This window comes from Oncorhynchus kisutch, linkage group LG6, assembly GCF_002021735.2.
Source record: "Oncorhynchus kisutch isolate 150728-3 linkage group LG6, Okis_V2, whole genome shotgun sequence".
Lineage (NCBI taxonomy): Eukaryota > Metazoa > Chordata > Actinopteri > Salmoniformes > Salmonidae > Oncorhynchus > Oncorhynchus kisutch.
This window is the reverse complement of record NC_034179.2, coordinates 23777370-23796025: the sequence shown is the minus strand read 5'-3', so window position 1 is coordinate 23796025 and position 18656 is coordinate 23777370. Positions and strand designations below refer to the sequence as shown.

The following is an 18656-nucleotide window of genomic DNA, read 5'->3' as shown; positions in this document are numbered from 1 at the left end:
TGCTGCTTTTGGCAACAGTTCAATAAGATGCCATTCTGAGAACATGTCAATTCAGGCATTTCATCATGGTAAAGCTTAGAAACCCAGCACTACATGCCAGATCCTAATGAGTTGTGGATATACAAACTACTATGTCTTCTCATAGTAAGAGTTGTATAAATCTATACAGTAGCGTACACAACACACTGATCACTCTGCAAGATTTAAACATTTTACCTGCAACACGGAATGTCCCACAGGGCTGTTTTCTGACACTTCAGCCTCATATGTGGCCTTGTCAAACTTTGGCGCATTGTCGTTTGCATCAGCAACCACCACTCTCAGCAAGGCACTGCTGTAGCGCTGGGGGTTACCTCCATCCACAGCCTTAATGTTCAGGTCGTAACTGTCCTTGAGCTCCCGGTCCAGACTTCCCAGGACGATGAGTTGGGGCAGCTTCTCTCCCCTGTCCTCTGCCACTTGCAGGCCGAAGAGAGTCGCTGCATCTGGCCCCGCGGTTAGGGCGTAGTCGGCCACCCTGTTCCTCTCCGAATCCCTATCTGTGGCCAGGGGGATGGAGAACAGCGCCCCCATGTGGGTGTTTTCTGGGACAGAGATGGTGAGCACGGGGGAGGGGAATTGCGGAGTGTTGTCGTTGATGTCCTGGACCTCGATGCGACCCTCGATGAGCCTGGGGCTCTGGTTGTGGATCAGGTCTGTGACAGACACTTCAAACTCCAGGAAGCAGGGTTTGCCCCTGACCATGCTGCGGCAGGCTCTCAGTGTCTCCCTGTCTATGGGAATTTCTGTGGTAAAGATGTCCCCTGTCTTCCCATCTACACGCAGGTATGGAGCGCCCACCTCTAGCTTGTAAAGGTGACCAGAGTCTGGCAGGCCCTGGTCTGATGCCAGGCTGCCTATCAGCGTGCTGGGCGGCTGCTCCTCCTGGACACGGTACAGGATACCAGCCTCAGCCCAACCACAGAAATCCAACACCAGGACCCACAACAAAACCGCTCCCATGTGCAGCTCCATGAAGTCCATCACCAGATTACTATCCTGCAAAGAAAGAGGGAAAAAAATAACACTTACATTTTTACTTGGGCTTAAGGAATTATCAGATATATGTAATGTGCTCTGAAAACAACAGTTATACATGCAGTATAACATGTTTTCTCCCAAGCACCATTGTCACTGTAAAAATGTTTGACTCTCAAAAGTTTATATATAACAGGGCCTTTTCCAAAATGCAAATCTTTGCAGTTATTGAAACACAATGGTTCAGATGTTGGAGATTTTCTCCTCATCTTAGTGCTGTACTGGGAACAAAAAGAGAGCAAGTAGCTGTCACGTTCATTGAAATGAGCGGACCAAGGCGCAGCGTGCATAGAGTTCCACATGTTTATTAAAATGAAACTCACCAACAAAAATAATAAACAGCAAACGAGACGTAACGACTGGAGTGCTCACAGGCACTACACAAAAACAAGATCCCACAAACTAAGGTGGGAAAAAAGGCTCACTAAGTATGATCCCCAATCAGAGACAACGATAGACAGCTGCCTCTGATTGGGAACCATAACCGGCCAACAAGGAAATAGAAAAACTAGAATGCCCACACAAATCACACCCCGACCTAACCAAATAGAGAAATAAAAAGGCTTTCTAAGGTCAGGGTGTGACAGTATCCCCCCCCCAAAGGTGCGGACTCCGGCCGCAAAACCTGACTCCATGGGGGAGGGTCCGGGTGGGCATCTAACCTCGGTGGCGGCTCCAGTTCAGGACGTAGACCCTGCTCCGCTCGCTGATCCCTCCGCTTCCGTGGAACCAGACCGTGGATCGTCGACGGAGGCTCTGGACCGTTGATCGTTGCCGGAGGAACCGGACCATAGATCGTCGCCGGGGACTCCGGACCGTAGATTGCCGACGGAGGAACCGGACAGTGGATCGTCGCCGGATGCTCCGGACTGTGGATCGTCGCCAGATGCTCCGGACCGTGGATCGTCGCCGGATGCTCCGGACCGTGGATTGTCGCCAGAGGCTCCGGACCGTGGATCGTCGCCGGGGACTCCGGACCGTGGATCGTCGCCGGGGACTCCGGACCATAGATCGTTGCCGGAGACTCCGGACCATAGATTGTTGCCGGAGGCTCCGGACTGGGAACCCTTGCAGGAAGCTCTGGACTGGGAACCCCCGCTGGAGGCTCTAGGCTGCAGACTGTCGCTGAAGGCTCTGGACCGCAGACAGTCGCTTGGTCCTCTGGACTGCCGACCGCCGCTGGGTGCTCTTAAAAAGATGAGAGAGGCCTGTAATTTTCATCATAGGTACACTTCAACTATGACATAATGAATAATGAATTTATTTGCAAATTATGGTGGAAATTAAGTATTTGGTCAATAACAAAAGTTTATCTCAATACTTTGTTATATACCCTTTGTTGGCAATGACAGAGGTCAAACGTTTTCTGTAAGTCTTCACAAGGTTTTCACACACTGTTGCTGGTATTTTGGCCCATTCCTCCATGCAGATCTCCTCTAGAGCAGTGATGTTTATGGGCTGTTGCTGGGAAACACAGACTTTCAACTCCCTCCAAAGATTTTCTATAGGGTTGAGATCTGGAGACTGGCTAGGCCACTCCAGGGCCTTGAAATGCTTCTTACGAAGCCACTCCTTCGTTCCCCAGGCGGTGTGTTTGGATCATTGTCATGCTGAAAGACCCAGCCACGTTTCATCTTCAATGCCCTTGCTGATGGAAGGAGGTTTTCACTCAAAATCTCACAATACATGGCCCCATTCATTCTTTCCTTTACACGGATCAGTCGTCCTGGTCCATTTGCAGAAAAACAGCCCCAAAGCATGATGGTTCCACGCCCATGCTTCACAGGAGGTATGGTGTTCTTTGGATGCAACTCAGCATTCTTTGAGACAGATCTTCAGCACAGTGCTGAGGGTATCAAAAATGACAAAAGCCAGTATTGAAAACGTATTTAATACATATTAGATTTCCAGAGCTTACACAGAAGTGAAAGTAAGTAAAGTGAAAGAGGCCCAGTGTACATTACAGCAGCTGTACAATACAATGCAGATCCAATGCACAAGCCTTAAAGAGCTAGAAGAGTGTGATGGTTCAAGGTTAGAGACCTTCCTAGACATCATTAAATGTGTACAGAAGCAGCTTGTGGACCCAACACCACAGAAAATATCCAACACCGTTGGAAAAAAACACGCATTAAGTTTCTTAACCTCGAAGACATGATGTAACGACGAGACTGAAAGCTTCAGAATTGGACTGATCGAATACTAGAGCGATACTAGAGAGGTCTGTTCCACCCAAGACTCCAGGTGCAGCACCCAGAGTCTCCCAGAGGCAGCCACACACCATTGTTTGGCTTCATGTGGAACATGTTGCAGATTAGCAGGCTTGGCCTACGCCTTATCACAAAATACAGCTTTACTTTAGAGCTGATGAGAAATCCATCCTACTCTGCTGTTATGGCCTAATTTACACATTGTAATGTTCATGTTTTATTTCTAACCTGCTATGCCTCCTCATTAATCACTACCCACTAGTTTAACTTCTGCTTTGATCCATATTCTCCAAGCTAAAGAATTCACTATTTTTGGGGGCTGCAAACTTTAGACTTTAATTATTTTCTGTGTGAGAGTTCTAGCAGTGTATGTCAGAATTCTACACCTCCGTGCATGTAACATTGTTCCAAAGCAGAGCAAAGCAAATACGTGTTCAAACTAAACAGCAAAACACAAGCATGTATAGAAATCCAATTAGAAATCCAATTCTTCTGGATCCAATGAGATTGGAAGTGCAGGTTATTGATGCGCTAATTGCCTAGTTATTGATGTGTCCCTTTTTACATTTGCAGGGCAGCCTCCAATCAATGTGGATTGAATGATAGCTTGTGAGGTAAAAGCATGATTAGAAAGTACAATGTAAAGCACCATTTTTAAACTATAGACTACAACTACACACAAACTAAATATGTTGCAAGCTATTGAGATGTAACATATAAATTTAATCGGAGGAGATCAGAGAAGATATTACTTTTCTAGCCTGATATAGACCATGCGGTGACAATGTGGAGACAAATGTAAAGACAAAGAGAGCTAGGTAATCTAAAGTGCATTATCATCCTCCACATCCACCCTCGCTGATAAAGACAGTCAACAAGTTCAAAAGTTATGATCCAATACAATATCTCCTTAAATATTGTTGTCCCCAACGATGAAATCGGGGAGGGGACTGTGGATCGGTCTCCGTTCGTCCCACCGTCCGTTTACTTTACTAAGGAGCATGATGAGAGCTGCAGTGAACTGAGCTACTGTACTAGAAAGATCTAAACAAGGTGGCCTCTATGCCTTTTGTAGATAGACCTAATAGTAATCATAACCAAGCCTCATCATCCTCCAATTCAGCCATCCATTTGCAAACAAGAGGCCTAATATCCAGAACGACAGTACTGTATTAACTAACGTGATAATAATTCAAAAGCTTCTTGGATGACTTGTCTAAAACAGATCCAAAGAGATCCAAAATACTAGAAGCTAAAATAAATCCTAATAAATAAATACTACCCTCTAAATTAAGCTAAATCCTATAATACCCACCCCCAATAAGTGTCAGGAGTCTCCATACAGTGAATGAATGTCTCTAAGAGGTAATTTAAGTCTCCTTAATAAAGCACCAACCACACTTCCCTTTAGATAAGAGACTCTCCAAATACTCATTAGAAGTGATCACATCATCACTTACAAGGAGATAATTACAACAATAGTCTTTCAACAGTCTCTACTCCAGATCAGGTACACAAACATTGTATTTTGTATGAGTGTGTGGACAGTAGCAACTCGGATTATAGACACATTCATTGTCAGATAGTCTATGGAACCCTCAATTCCAGATTAGAGGCTATAGGCTACACCAAGTAACAAACATAGTTTACTCATACCTATGAGTGGACTCTACTCCACTGAAGAGTCTAAGCCTAGTTTCCATTTCAGATAAGAGTCTATACGCTTTCGTATAACAGATAAGAGCAGAAACACAATTACAACTCAACCTGGACTGCAATGAAGCGTGCTTTTGAGGGCCGCAGCACTTCAAATTGGGAGCATCCCTTCAACAGAGGGTGAGTTCAACAGCACTGGAATTGTGGAAAACCCAGAGCGGGTAATGAGGGAAATGGCTTGTGTGATATTCACCAAAGAAAATAAATAAACAAAATCTCATGAAATTGTGATATTAAATTACTCATGCAGTTCCAGCTGTTTTACAAGTAAATATTAATAAAACATAGTCCCAGAGTTCAGAATCTGTTTAAAAGTGGATTTCTATCATATTGAGTGAGACAAAATATTTGAAGAAGAATATCAGCTACTCAGACCATGTTGAATAATTTCAACCATAGCAATAGCCATTACTGGGTCAGAAAAGCAACCCAAGGATTCTGTGTGTTGAGTTGTGCTCTGAAATCATGTCTCTCCATTCATCAAAATGCCATAGAGATTATAACCTTCGGCATGCAGTGAAAAATTATAGACATGAAAATGATCTTATCCTGATGTTTGTCAGCTATTTTCATTATCAGCTGCAACACGAGCAGCTTTTATCAACAGCTTGTACAAGCCATTCTGGTGACATCTGTCTTCCGTGTGGCAGTGACCTTTTCTCTTCCCTCACAGCCTGTTCACTGAAAGATCATGATCATCAACAGGTTATGGGATGAGCCTCACCAGCTATGCATCATTAACTGACTCATCATTCCTCTGCTTCACAATGATTGCATTCCAAATATACAGTAGGCCTATATTGCTATGGAACTAACGGTTTTCATTCCTTGGCTTTATACCACATGGCAACACATTTCTCTTGAAATTACCCTGTTAGAGTTTAAATCACTCTGTCACAAACACACAGTACTGAATTATAAGAATGTGTGTAGCTCGAAGTTGAGTAAATCAATCATTGAAAGATTGAATTAAATCATGAATAAGCATGTCAAATTTAGTTTGTTTTCATATGGTAAGCCTTCGTCCCGCAAAGGCTTTCAAGACATACTGTCTGACATAAATATGTACTGTAGTTCAGTGATGCTTTTGGGATGGATGGAAATGCTAAAACATTTGATGAATCAATGGCTGAAGATAACACATCAGGGGAATGGCAGTCTGATTGAATCAACAGGTTTGAATGGCCGACGATGAAAACCCTGGCTTTAGCTTCAAGCTATACCCATACCTCACATATAATATGTACACAAATACAGAACTTTATCAGCTCATCTGACTCTAAAACATACCAGAAGCAGCTTACCAATAAACACATAAAAAAATGTTTTAAACACAATGGTTGAAAAGGGAACCCAACACCACGAGTCTGTCAGTTGCTTCATTCAGGCTCCGCTTACACAGGCAGCCCAATACCGCTATTTCTTCCCACTAATTGGTCTTTTGACCAATCACATCAGATCTTTTCAAATCGAACCACCGAAGCGGGCACCCGCAATTCACGGGGACTGTGTTCTTTCATTGTCCGTGGCCGACGTGCGTAAGTAATTTAAGCGGGTTAAGCCTCACAAGGCTGCCAGCCTAGATGGCATCCAAAGCCACATCCTCATAGCATGTGCAGACCAGCTGGCTGGAGTGTTTAGGGACATGTTCAATCTCTCCATATCCCAGTATGTTGTCCCCACTTGCTTCAAGATGTCCACCATTGTTCCTGTTCCCAAGAAAGCGAAGGTAACGGAACTAAACAACATTCACAAGGCCGCAGGGCCAGATGGATTACCAGAACATGTACTCAGAGCACGCACTGACCAACTGGCAAGTGTCTTCACTGACATTTTCAACCTGTCCCTGACCGAGTCTGCAATACCTACATGTTTCAAGCAGACCACCATAGTCCCTTTTCCCAAGAACACCAAGGTAACCTGCCTAAATGACTATAGACACATAGCACTCACGTCTGTAGCAGTGAAGTGCTTTGAAAGGCTGGTCATGGCTTACATCAACACCATCATCTGAGAAACCCTAGACCCACTCCAATTCGCATACCGCCCCAACAGATCCACAGATGACGTAATCTCTATTGCACTCCACACTGCCCTTTCCAACCTGGACAAGAGAAAACCTATGTAAGAATGCTGTTCATCAACTACAGTTCAGCCTTCAATATAGTGCCCTCTAAGCTCATCTTTAAGCTCAGGGCCCTGGGTCTGAACCCCTCCCTGTGCAACTGGGTCCTTGACTTCTTTACGGGCCGACCCCAAGTGGTTGAGGTAGGCATACAACACCTCCGCCACAGGGGTGCATGCTCAGACCCCTCCTGGACTCCATGTTCACCCTTGACTGCATGGCCACGCACATCTCCAACTCAAACAGTGGTAGGCCAGATTACAAACAATGACGAGACAGCCTAAAGGGAGGAGGTGAGAGTCCTGGTTGTGCGGTGTCAGGAAAATAACCTCTCCCAATATGTCAACAAAATGAAGAGCTAATTGTGGACTAAAGGAGACAGCAGAGAGAGCACACCCCAATCCACATTGACGGGGAAGCAGTAGAGAGAGTCAAAAGCTTCAAGATCCTTGGCGTGCACATCACTGACGACCTGAAATGGTCCCTCTTCACAGACAGTTTGGTGAAGGCGGCATAACAGCCTAAAACCCTCACAAACTTCTACGGATGCACCACTGAGAGCATCTTGTATCACCGCCTGGGTCGTCAATTGCACCGTCTGCAACCGCCGGGCTCTCAAGAGGGTTGTGCGTTCAGCCCAATGCATCACTGGGGGCACATTGCCTGCCTTTCAGTATACTGTATCTACAAGACCCACTGTCACAGAAAGGCCAAGAAGATCATCTGGCCTTCGAGGCAGAGTTCCTCTGTCCAGTGTCTGTGTTATTTTGCCAATCTTAATCTTTTAATTTTATTGGCCAGAGATATGGCTTTTTATTTGCAACTCTGCCTAGAAGGCCAGCATCCCGGAGTTGCCACTTCACTGTTGACATTGAGACTGGTGTTTTGTGGGTACTATTTAATGAAGCTGCCAGTTGAGGACTTGTGATGTGTCTGTTTCTCAAACTAGACACTCTAATGTACTTGTCCTCTTGCTCAGTTGTGCACCGGGGCCTCCCATTCCTCTTTCTATTCTGGTTAGGGCCAGTTTGTACTGTTCTGTGAAGGGAGTAGTACACAGTGTTGTACGAGATCTTCCGTTTCTTGGAATTTCTCACATGGAGTAGCCTTCATTTCTCAGAACAAGAATAGACTGACGAGTTTCAGCAGAAAAGTATTTGTTTCTGGCCATTTTGAGCCTGTAATCGAACCCACAAATGCTGATGCTCCAGATACTCAACTAGTCTAAAGAAGGCCAGTTTTATTCTTCTTTAAATCAGCGCCACAGTTTTCAGCTGTGCTAACATAATTGCAAAAGGGTTTTCTAATTATCAATTAGCCATTTAAAATGATAAACTTGGATGAGCTAACACAACGTGCCATTGGAACACAAGAGTGATGATTGCTGATAACGGGCCTCTGTACGCCTATGTAGATATTCCATTTAAAAAATCTGCCGTTTCCAGCTACAATAGTCATTTACAACATTAACAATGTCTACACTGTATTTCTGATCAATTTGATGTTATTTTAATGGACAACAAAAAAAGTTTTTCTTTCAAAAACGAAGACATCTCTAAGTGAACCCAAACTTTTGAATGGTAGTGTACGTACATACTGTATTCTAGTCATGGCTCACCCTATATAATTACTGCTGTACACTCATTTTCTATTCTTATAATGTCCATACACAACATTTATATATATATATATATATATATATATAAATATATATACACACACACACACACAAACACACACACACACACACGAGTCAAAACTTTAAACACACCTACTCATTCCTGGGTTATTCCTTATTATTTTTTTACATTTTCTATATTGTACAATTATAGTAAAGACATCAAAACTCTGGAAAAACACATATGGAATCATGAAGTTACCAAAAAAGTGTTAACGAAATCAAAATATATTTTATATTTGAGATTCTTCAAAGTAGCCACCCTTTGCCTTGACAGCTTTGCACACTCTGGGCATTCTCTCAACCAGCTTCACCTGGAATGCTTTTCCAACAGTCTTGAAGGAGTTCCCACATATGCCGAGTACTTGTTGGCTGCTTTTCCTTCAATCTGCAGTCCAACTCATCCCAAAACACCTCAATTGGGTTGAGGTCGGGTGATTGTGGAGGCCAGGTCATCTGATGCAACACACCATCACTCTCCTTCTTGGTCATATAGCTCTTTCACAGCCTGGAGGTGTCTTTTGAGACATTGTCCTGTTGATAAACAAATGATAGTCCCACTAAGCCCAAACCAGGTGGGATGGCATATCACTGCAGAATGCTGTGGTTGCCATGCTGGTTAAGTGTGCCTTGAATTCTAAATAAATCACAGACAGTGTCACCAGCAAAGCATTACACCTCCTCCCCCATGCTTCAAGGTGGGCAACACACATGCAGAGATCATCCATTCATCTACTCTGCGTCTCACAGAGAAGACACGGCGGTTGGAACCAAAAATCTCAAATTTGGACTGATTTGGACCAAAGAACCAATTTCCACCAGTCTAAATGTCCATTGCTCGTGTTTATTGGCCCAATTAAGTCTCTTATTCCTATTGGTGTCCTTTAGTCGTGGTTTCTTTCCAGCAATTCGACCATGAAGGCCTGATTCACGCTGTCTTCTCTGAAGCATTTATTTGGGCTGCCATTTCTGAAGCTGGTAACCATAATGAACTTATCCTCTGCTGCAGAGTTAACTGGATCTTCCTTTCCTGTGGCGATACTTATGAGAGCCCGTTTCATCATAGCACTTGATGTTTTTTGCTATTGTACTTGAAGGTCAATCAATTCGAAAAAGTTTCTTCATGTCTTAAAGTAATGATGCACTGTCGTTTATCTTTGCTTATTTGAGCTGTTCTTGCCATAATATGGCCTTGGTCTTTTACCAAATAGGGCTATCTTCTGTATACCACCCCTACCATGTCACAACACAACTGACTGGCTCAAACGCATTAAGAAGGAAAGAAATTCCATGGCTAGACAGCACATTTCAAGTCTTGCCGTAGATTTCCAAGCAGATTTAAGTCACAACTCAGGAACATTCTGTGTCTTCGTGGTAAGCAACTCCAGTGTTGGTTTGGCTTTGTGATGTTGGTTATTGTCCTACTGAAAGGTGAATTCCTTTCTCAGTTTCTAGTGTAAAGCAGAATGAAGCAGGTTTCCTCCTGGATTTTTGTTTGTGCTTAGCTCCATTCCGTTTCTTTTCATCCTAAATATTCCCCAGTCTGTGCCAAAGTCAAACATACCCATACCATAATGCAGATACCGCCATGCTTGAAAATAAGGAGGTAGTTACTCTGTGATGTGTTGGATTGGCCCCAAACATAAGGCTATGCATTTAGGCCAAAATGTATATTCCTTTGCAGTGTTTTTTTTGCAGTATTACTTCAGTGACTTTTTGCATACACATGCATGTTCTGTGTATTTTTTTTATTATCACTGTCATTTAGGTCATTATTGTGGAGTCACTACAATGTTGCTGATTCATCTTCATTTTTCTCCCATCACAGCCATTGAACTCTGTAGCTGTTTTAAAACATAAATGTCCTCATGGTGACATTCCTAAGCAGTTTCCTTTCCTGTCCAGCAGCTCAGTTCATTAGGACGACTGCATATTTGAAGATTATGGGTGGTTTAATTATTATCTTGACTATGTTTTAACATATATTCAATGTCAGATTTGATTATTTTTACCCATCTACCAATCACTGTCCTTCTTAATGAGGCTTTCTAAAACCTACTTGGTCTTTGTAGTTGAATCTGTGCTTGAAATCCAATATTTGACTGAGGGACCTTACAGATGTAGTCAACCACAGAGTGACTCCATATAACTTATGTGATTTGTTAAGCCAAATTTTACTTCTGAACTAATTTAGGCTTGCTTTAACAAAAGGGGTGAATACTTATGCAACGACTATAGTTGAGTTCATTTGTAAAAATGTGTAGAATAAAATTATTACTATGACATTATGGAGTATTTTGTTTAGATCAATGAAAAAATATATAAATCTATTTCAATCCCACTTTTTATGTGAAAAAAGTCCAAGCGGGTGTAGACTTTCTATAGGCACTGTATACACTATATATAGATATACCCACAAAGTATGTGGACACCCCTATTTCAGTTTATAATATGAAGTACACAGCCATGCAATCTCCATAGACAAACATTGTCAGTAGAATGGCCAGTATTGAAGAGCTAAGTGACTTTCAACGTGTCATCGTCATAGGATGCCACCTTTCCAGCAAGTCAGTTAGTCCAATATCTGCCCTCATAGAGCTGCCCCGGTCAACCGTATGTGCTATTATTGTGAAGTGGAAATGCCTAGAAGCAACAACGGCTCAGCAGCGAAGTGGTAGGACACACAAGCTCACAGAATGGGACCGTCGAGAACTGAAGAGCGTAGTGCATAAAAATCCTCTGTCCTCGGTTGCAACACTCACTACCGAGGTCCAACTGCCCCGGGAAGCAACGTCAGCACAAGAACTGTTCATCAGAAGCTTCATGAAATGGGTTTCTATGGCCGAGCAGCTGCACACAAGCCTAAGAGCACCATACGCAATGTCAAGCGTCAGCTGGAGTGGTGTAAAATATTCTCTGGAGTGATGAATCACACTTCACCATCTGGCAGTCGAACGGATGAATCTGGGTTTGGGGGATGCCAGGACAACGCTACCTGTCCGAATGCATAGTACCAACTGTAAAGTTTGGTGGAGGAGGAATAATGGTCTGGGGCTGTGTTTCATGGTTCGGGCTAGGCCCCTTAGTTCCAGTGAAGGGAAATCTTAACGCTTCAGCATACAATGACATTCTATATGATTCTATGCTTCCAACTTTGTGGCAACAGTTTGGGGAAGGCCCTTTCCTGTTTCAGCATTATAATGCCACCTGTGCACAAAGCGAGGTCCAAACAGAAATTATTTGTTGAGATCGGTGTGGAAGAACTAGGCTGGGCTGCACAGCCAAAAGCGAGCCAGGCCTAATCCCCCAACATCAGCGCCAGACACCACTATTGCTCTAGTGGCTGAATGGAAGCAAGTCCCGGTAGCAATGTAGTGGAAAACCTTCCCAGAAGAGTGGAGGCTGTTATAGCAGCAAAGTGGGAACCAACTCCATATTAATACCCATGATTTTGGAATGAGATGTTCGACAAGCAGATGTCCACATACTTTTGATCATAAAATATAAATACAACATACATATATAAACTCAGCAAAACTGAGCGTCAATGCCATACAACACTGCATCCGTGGCCTCCAACTGCTCTTAAATGCTAGCAAAACCAAATGCATGCTTTTCAACCGTTCGCTGCCCGGACCCGCCCGCCCGACTACCATCACCACCCTGGATGGGTCCGACCTAGAATATGTGGACAACTATAAATACATGGGTGTCTGGCTAGACGGTAAACTCTCCTTCCAGACTCATATTAAACATCTCCAATTCAAAATCAAATCTAGAATCGGCTTTCTATTTCGCAACAAAGCCTCCTTCACTCACGCCGCCAAACTTACCCTAGTAAAACTGACTATCCTACCGATCCTCGACTTCGGCGATGTCATCTACAAAATAGCTTCCAACACTCTACTCAGCAAACTGGATGCAGTCTATCACAGTGCCATCCGTTGTGTTACCAAATCACCTTATACCACCCACCACTGCAACCAGTATGCTCTAGGCGGCTGGCCCACGCCACATATTCATTGTCAGACCCACTGGCTCCAGGTCATCTATAAGTCTATGCTAGGTAAAGCTCTGCCTTATCTCAGTTCACTGGTCACGATAACAACACCCACCCGTAGCACACGTTCCAGAAGGTACATCTCACTGATCATCCCCAAAGGCCACCTTTCCTTCCAGTTCTCTGCTGCCAGTGACTGGAACGAATTGCAAAAATCGCTGAAGTTGGAGACTTTTATTTCCCTCACCAACTTCAAACATCAACTATTTGAGCAGCTAACCGATCGCTGCAGCTGTACATAGTCCATCTGCAAATAGCCCACCCATTCTACCTACCTCATCCCCATACTGTTTTTATTTTATTTACTTTTCTGCTCTTTTTCACACCAGTATCTCCACTTGCACATCATCTGCTCATTTATGACTCCAGTGTTAATCTGCTAAATTGTAATTATTCGCTCCTATTACCTATTTACTGCCTAACTCATGCCTTTTGCACACACTGTATATAGACTTTATTTTTTTCTACTGTGTCTTTGACTTGTTTATTGTGTTATTGGCTTGTTTATTGTTTACTCCATGTGTAACTCTGTGTTGTTGTCTGTGTCACACTGCTTTGCTTTATCTTGGCCAGGTCGCAGTTGCAAATGAGAACTTGTTCTCAACTAGCCTACCTGGTTAAATAAAGGTGAAATAATAATATATATATTTTTTTTAAAGAAACGTCCTCTCACTGTCAACTGTGTTTATTTTCAGCAAACATAAATATGTGTAAATATGTGTATGAACATAACAAGATTAAACAACTGAAACAAACTGAGCAAGTTCCACAGACATGTGACTAACAGAAATTGAATAATGTGTCACTGAACAAAGGAGGGGGTCAAAATCAAAAGTAACAGTCAGTATCTGGTGTGGTCAACAGCTGCATTAAGTACTGCAGTGCATCTCCTCCTCATGGACTGCACCAGATTTGCCAGTTCTTGCTGTGAGATGTTACCCCACTCTTCCACCAAGGCACCTGCAATTTCCCAGACATTTCTGGGGGGAATGGCCCTAGCCCTCACCCTCTGATCCAACAGGTCCCAGATGTGCTCAACGGGATTGAGATCCGTCCTCTTCGCTGGCCATGGCAGAACACTGATATTCCTGTCTTGCAGGAAATCACACACAGAACGAACAGTATGGCTGGTGGCAATGTCATGCTGGAGGGTCATGTCAGGATGAGCATGCAGGAAGGGTACCACATGAGTACAGGCCTCGGTGTAACGCTCATTCCTTTGACGATAAACACAAATTCGACCATCACCCCTGGTGAGACAAAAGTGCGACTCATCATTGAAGAGCACTTTTTGCCAGTCCTGTCTGGTCCATCGACGGTGGGTTTGTGCACATAGGCAACATTGTTGCCGGTGATGTCTGATGAGGATCTGCCTTACAACAGGCCTACAATCCCTCAGTCCAGCCTCTCTCAGCCTATTGAGGACAGTCTGAGCACTGATGGAGGTATTGTGCGTTCCTGGTGTAACTCAGGCAGTTGTTATTGCCATCCTGTACCTGTCCCACAGGTGTGATGTTCGGATGTACAGATCCTGTGCAGGTGTTGTCATACGTGGTCTGCCATTGCGAGGATGATCAGCTGTCCGTCCTGTCTCCCTGTAGCACTGTGTTAGGCATCTCACAGTACGGTCATTGCAATTTATTGCCTTGGCCACATCTGCAGTCCTCATGCCTCCTTGCAGCATGCCTAAGGCACGTTCAAACAGATTAGCAGGGACCCTGGGCATCTTTCTTTTGGTGATTTTCATTTCCTGAAAAAGGGAAGTTTCTTTGTTTGCTATATATATATATATATATATAGAAATATGTAATGTATGCGTAACCGGCTGCAGGGAAGTCAGGCGCAGGAGAGCAGAATTGGGTAGCAAACGGAGCCCTTTATTACGGCGAACAGACACACAGCACTAAGAACAATAAACAAATATGGGTTGACATAACCCGGCGCAAACCAGTCTGATGTACACATGCACATAACAACAAACAATTCCACACACAGACATGGGGGGGACAGAGGTTTAAATACACGTGTGCGCAAAAACAAAACAAAACAGATGGAAAATATAAAGTGGATCGGCGATGGCTAGAAGACCGGTGAAGTCGACTGCCGAACGCCGCCCGAACAAGGAGAGGAACCGACTTCGGCGCAAGTCGTGACAATATGTAAATATGTTACACACACACACACACCTACACTACCATTAAAAAGTTGGGGGTCACCTAGAAATGTCCTTGAATACAGTGTGGACATCGTTAATGTTGTAAATTACTATTGTAGCTGAAAAAGGCAGATTTTTTATGGAATATCAACACAGGCCCAATATCAGCAACCATCACTCCTGTGTTCCAATGGCACGTTGTGTTAGCTAATCCAAGTTTATCATTTCTAAAGGCTAATTGATCTTTAGAAAACCGTTTTGCAATTATGTTAGCACTGTCACGCCCTGATCTGTTTCACCTGTCTTTGCGATTGTCTCCACCACCCTCCAGGTGTCGCCCATCTTCCCCATTATCTCCTGTTTATTTACACCTGTGTTATCGGTTTGTCTGTTGCCAGTTCGTCTTGTTTCTCAAGCTTACCAGCGTTTGTTCTGTCAGCACCTGTCTTTTACCAGACTCTTTTTCTCACCCTCCTGGTTATTGACCCTTGCATTTCCTGACCCTGAACATTCTGCCTGCCCCTGACCCTACCTGCCGTCCTGTACCTTTGCCCTTATATGGATTTCCGATCTCTGCCTGACCTGACCCCGAGCCTGCCTGCCGTTGTGTACCTTTGCCTCTGTTGCTGTAATACATATTGTTACTTCGACACGGTCTGCATCTGGCTCTTACCATATCCTGATAAGCAAAACTGTTGTCCTGATTAAAGAAGCAATAAAACGGGCCTTCTTCAGACTAGTTGAGCATCAGCATTTGTGGGTTCAATTACAGGCTCAAAATGGCAAGAAACAAAGACTTTCTTCTGAAACTTGTCAGTCTATTCTTGTTCTGAGAAAGAAGGCTATTATTTGCAAGAAATTTCCAAGAAACGGAAGATCTCAAACAACGCGTTGTAATACTCCCTTCACAGAACAGTGCAAACTGGCCCTAACCAGAGTAGAAAGAGGAGTGGGAGGCCCCTGTGCACAACTGAGCAAGAGGACAAGTACATTAGAGTGTCTAGATTGAGAAACAGATGCCACACAAGTCCTCAACTGGCAGCTTCATTAAATATTACCCGCAAAACACCAGTCACAACATCAACAGTGAAGAGGTGACTCCGGGATGCCTGACTTAGATTTGTATATTGTATATATACAAATTTTTGGCATTATGTGTGTATTGCTTGGTATTACTGCACTGTTGGAGCTAGAAACACAAGCATTTCACGCCACCTACAATAACATCTGCGAATCTGTGTACAGGACCAATATTGATATTTTTCAGTACTGATCAGATTGGTCAAATGACCAATTAGTTAAAACAAATATCTTAAATTGGGCTCCCTGTCTAAATGCAGCCGACAGGCAGCCCAATTCTGCCCCCCCCCCCCCCCCCCCTCACCCAATCACAGCTCTGAAAAATATATTGTGAAAAGATCTAAGACCAATTAGCGGAAGATCAGAATTGGGCTGCCTGTGTAAACACAGCCTTAGATTATCTGACTAAACTAATTCCTGTAGAACTAGTTTATACACATCATATCGATTTGAGTAGCCAGCCTATAGACTGTATATGCCTATTGACAAGACAGCAATAATGTATTAGCTAATCACCAAGAGAATAAATGCTTACCCATACTCTGCCCATGTGTATTGTTGGTCAATATATGTGGGAGGGGTAGCCCCTATGAAGGTACAGTATGGACAGAGCATAGATGTGAATCACTAATGAAATGCTTCCAGTCTCTGTAAAATAAAATGATGCACTGAATAGCTGCGTCTTGAGTCATGTATAACAAATAATTTATTGTTAAAATTAGTTTTAATATGTGGGCTGGTTATCTTGATAGGCGATGTTAAACGAATATGGTCTGTATGTCTGGTCAGTATTTGCAGAGAGCTGACCGATAGGAGATCTCTTGCCCTCACTGCGGGAAGTGAGAGGGGGGTGGGGGGAGGGGGGGGGGGGGGGTAGAGTGATGACTCCATACCTTTAAGGGCTTTTAGTCACACAAGTGTCTGATTCAAGCTCTTGCACCTGCTTAATCGGATTCTCGGGAAACGAACTAATGGGGAGTGGTTTGCATTATAAATCTTTTAATGTGTAAACATGTACACTAGGTTATTTAGTGACTGACTGTAGCCTTATCTGTATAGAACTAGGTGGTTTACCAGTATTTGGTTATTTGGTTTTTGGACATAACACAGATGCTGACCTAAAAACAAATGTATTAGCAATTATGCCTCCAGCAATGAATGATCTCAACATAATTACCCATTTAGAAATAGAGAAAGAACGGCTGACTTTTAGCTTAAACATGACATACTGCACAAGCATTTCTCATGGATGGCATTATTCTGGTTTTATGCAAATATATTTACCTTTGCCAAAGACTTAGGATCCTCTTCCCCGGTGGTCTTCCGCGTAACACAAATCTTGCCTGGGTTTGTTTTTCCTTCTGCAGTCCCAGAGGCAGGTATCTAACCCTCAAACCTCAGTCTCAATTAATGATTTCAAATACTGTATCACGAAGAAAAATCCCCAGTTGAGAGAAAATCCATTAGGACCATAGATAACTTGTCATTTAAATTCGAGGAATTCATTCCCATGTCATTATGCATCCATCAATGTTACCACTGGCAAAAAAAACGCTATTTTTCTGACCGAGGAAAATACCACAAATCAAGCTATCAATATATTTATTTCGTTTGTATAGATAGTCAATAGTAATGAACTCTTTGGGATTCTGGCCGTGACGTTCAATTGCTTTTCTCTACTCTAAAAAAAAATGTGCAACTGCACCTTAACGAAGATATGCGCTCATCTTTGACGAAGGTACAAGTTTCTCAACCATTGCGAAATACAGATTCAACAATATTTTAAAACGCGTATAAAATGTCACTAATTTGTCTTCATCACAGAACGGAATATATCGCCGAGAGGAGTAGCCTAAACGAAGCACGTTTGCTATGAGAAAGCAAGTTGGGATAATTTTTCAGCACTTGCTCTGCTCTCTAGACCGCGCATCAGAGCGTAGGAGGAGGTGGAGCTCCAGCCACGGAACCGCTCTCAGCCTCAGCAACTTCTCATCCACATCACTTTATGCCACAGGCTGAACACTGGACAATGACTTGAGACTTACACTGGGATTTTATCAACTACCGAAATCATGATGTTGGAACGTCCACACTAGGCTATATGTTAAAACACAGGGTTGCTGAAATGAATTATTATTTTAGGCTACTTAAGTTATTTGTTATATATTCCATCTCCAGATGGGTGTTTCTAGATGGATAGGTTCCAGGTGTGATGTCATGCGTCAATAACCTCATGATAAATGTTTTTCACAAACTTCTAAAAACCTCTACCCACATATGTGATTATTTACTTGTTGATATATTCCATTTATCAGCTTTTGGCATTAGCTTGAGTGTAATGGAATCCAATTCAACAGAGAAAAGCACAAGGGGTGCTTTTTGCTCTTTTGGCGCCACCCTGAGGTGACTAGTTTATAGGGAGAAACAGAATTAATAGACCACGCAGCCATCTTGTCTAAAATAATAGAAAATAGGCAGGCTACTGTACACATGGAATCTTTATTTGATTTGATGATTCATTGGGGCAGTATATCTATAGCCCAGTCATGTGTCTC

General features: G+C 43.2%; 1 protein-coding gene across 1 annotated transcript in view; it reads right to left on the bottom strand.

Moving 5' to 3' along the window:
* LOC109892086 (protocadherin-1-like) overlaps window positions 1-18024 on the bottom strand; it is a 142597-nt gene extending 124573 nt beyond the window's left edge. The window contains exons 1-2 of the mRNA XM_020484507.2: window positions 17386-18024; window positions 217-1038 (exon numbers count right to left, since the gene is read on the bottom strand). Of these exons, the coding sequence (XP_020340096.1) occupies window positions 217-1023 (807 nt within the window). The 5' untranslated portion in view covers window positions 1024-1038; window positions 17386-18024. The remainder of the gene's footprint in view (window positions 1-216; window positions 1039-17385) is intronic.
* Between the last annotated feature and the right edge of the window lie 632 nt (window positions 18025-18656).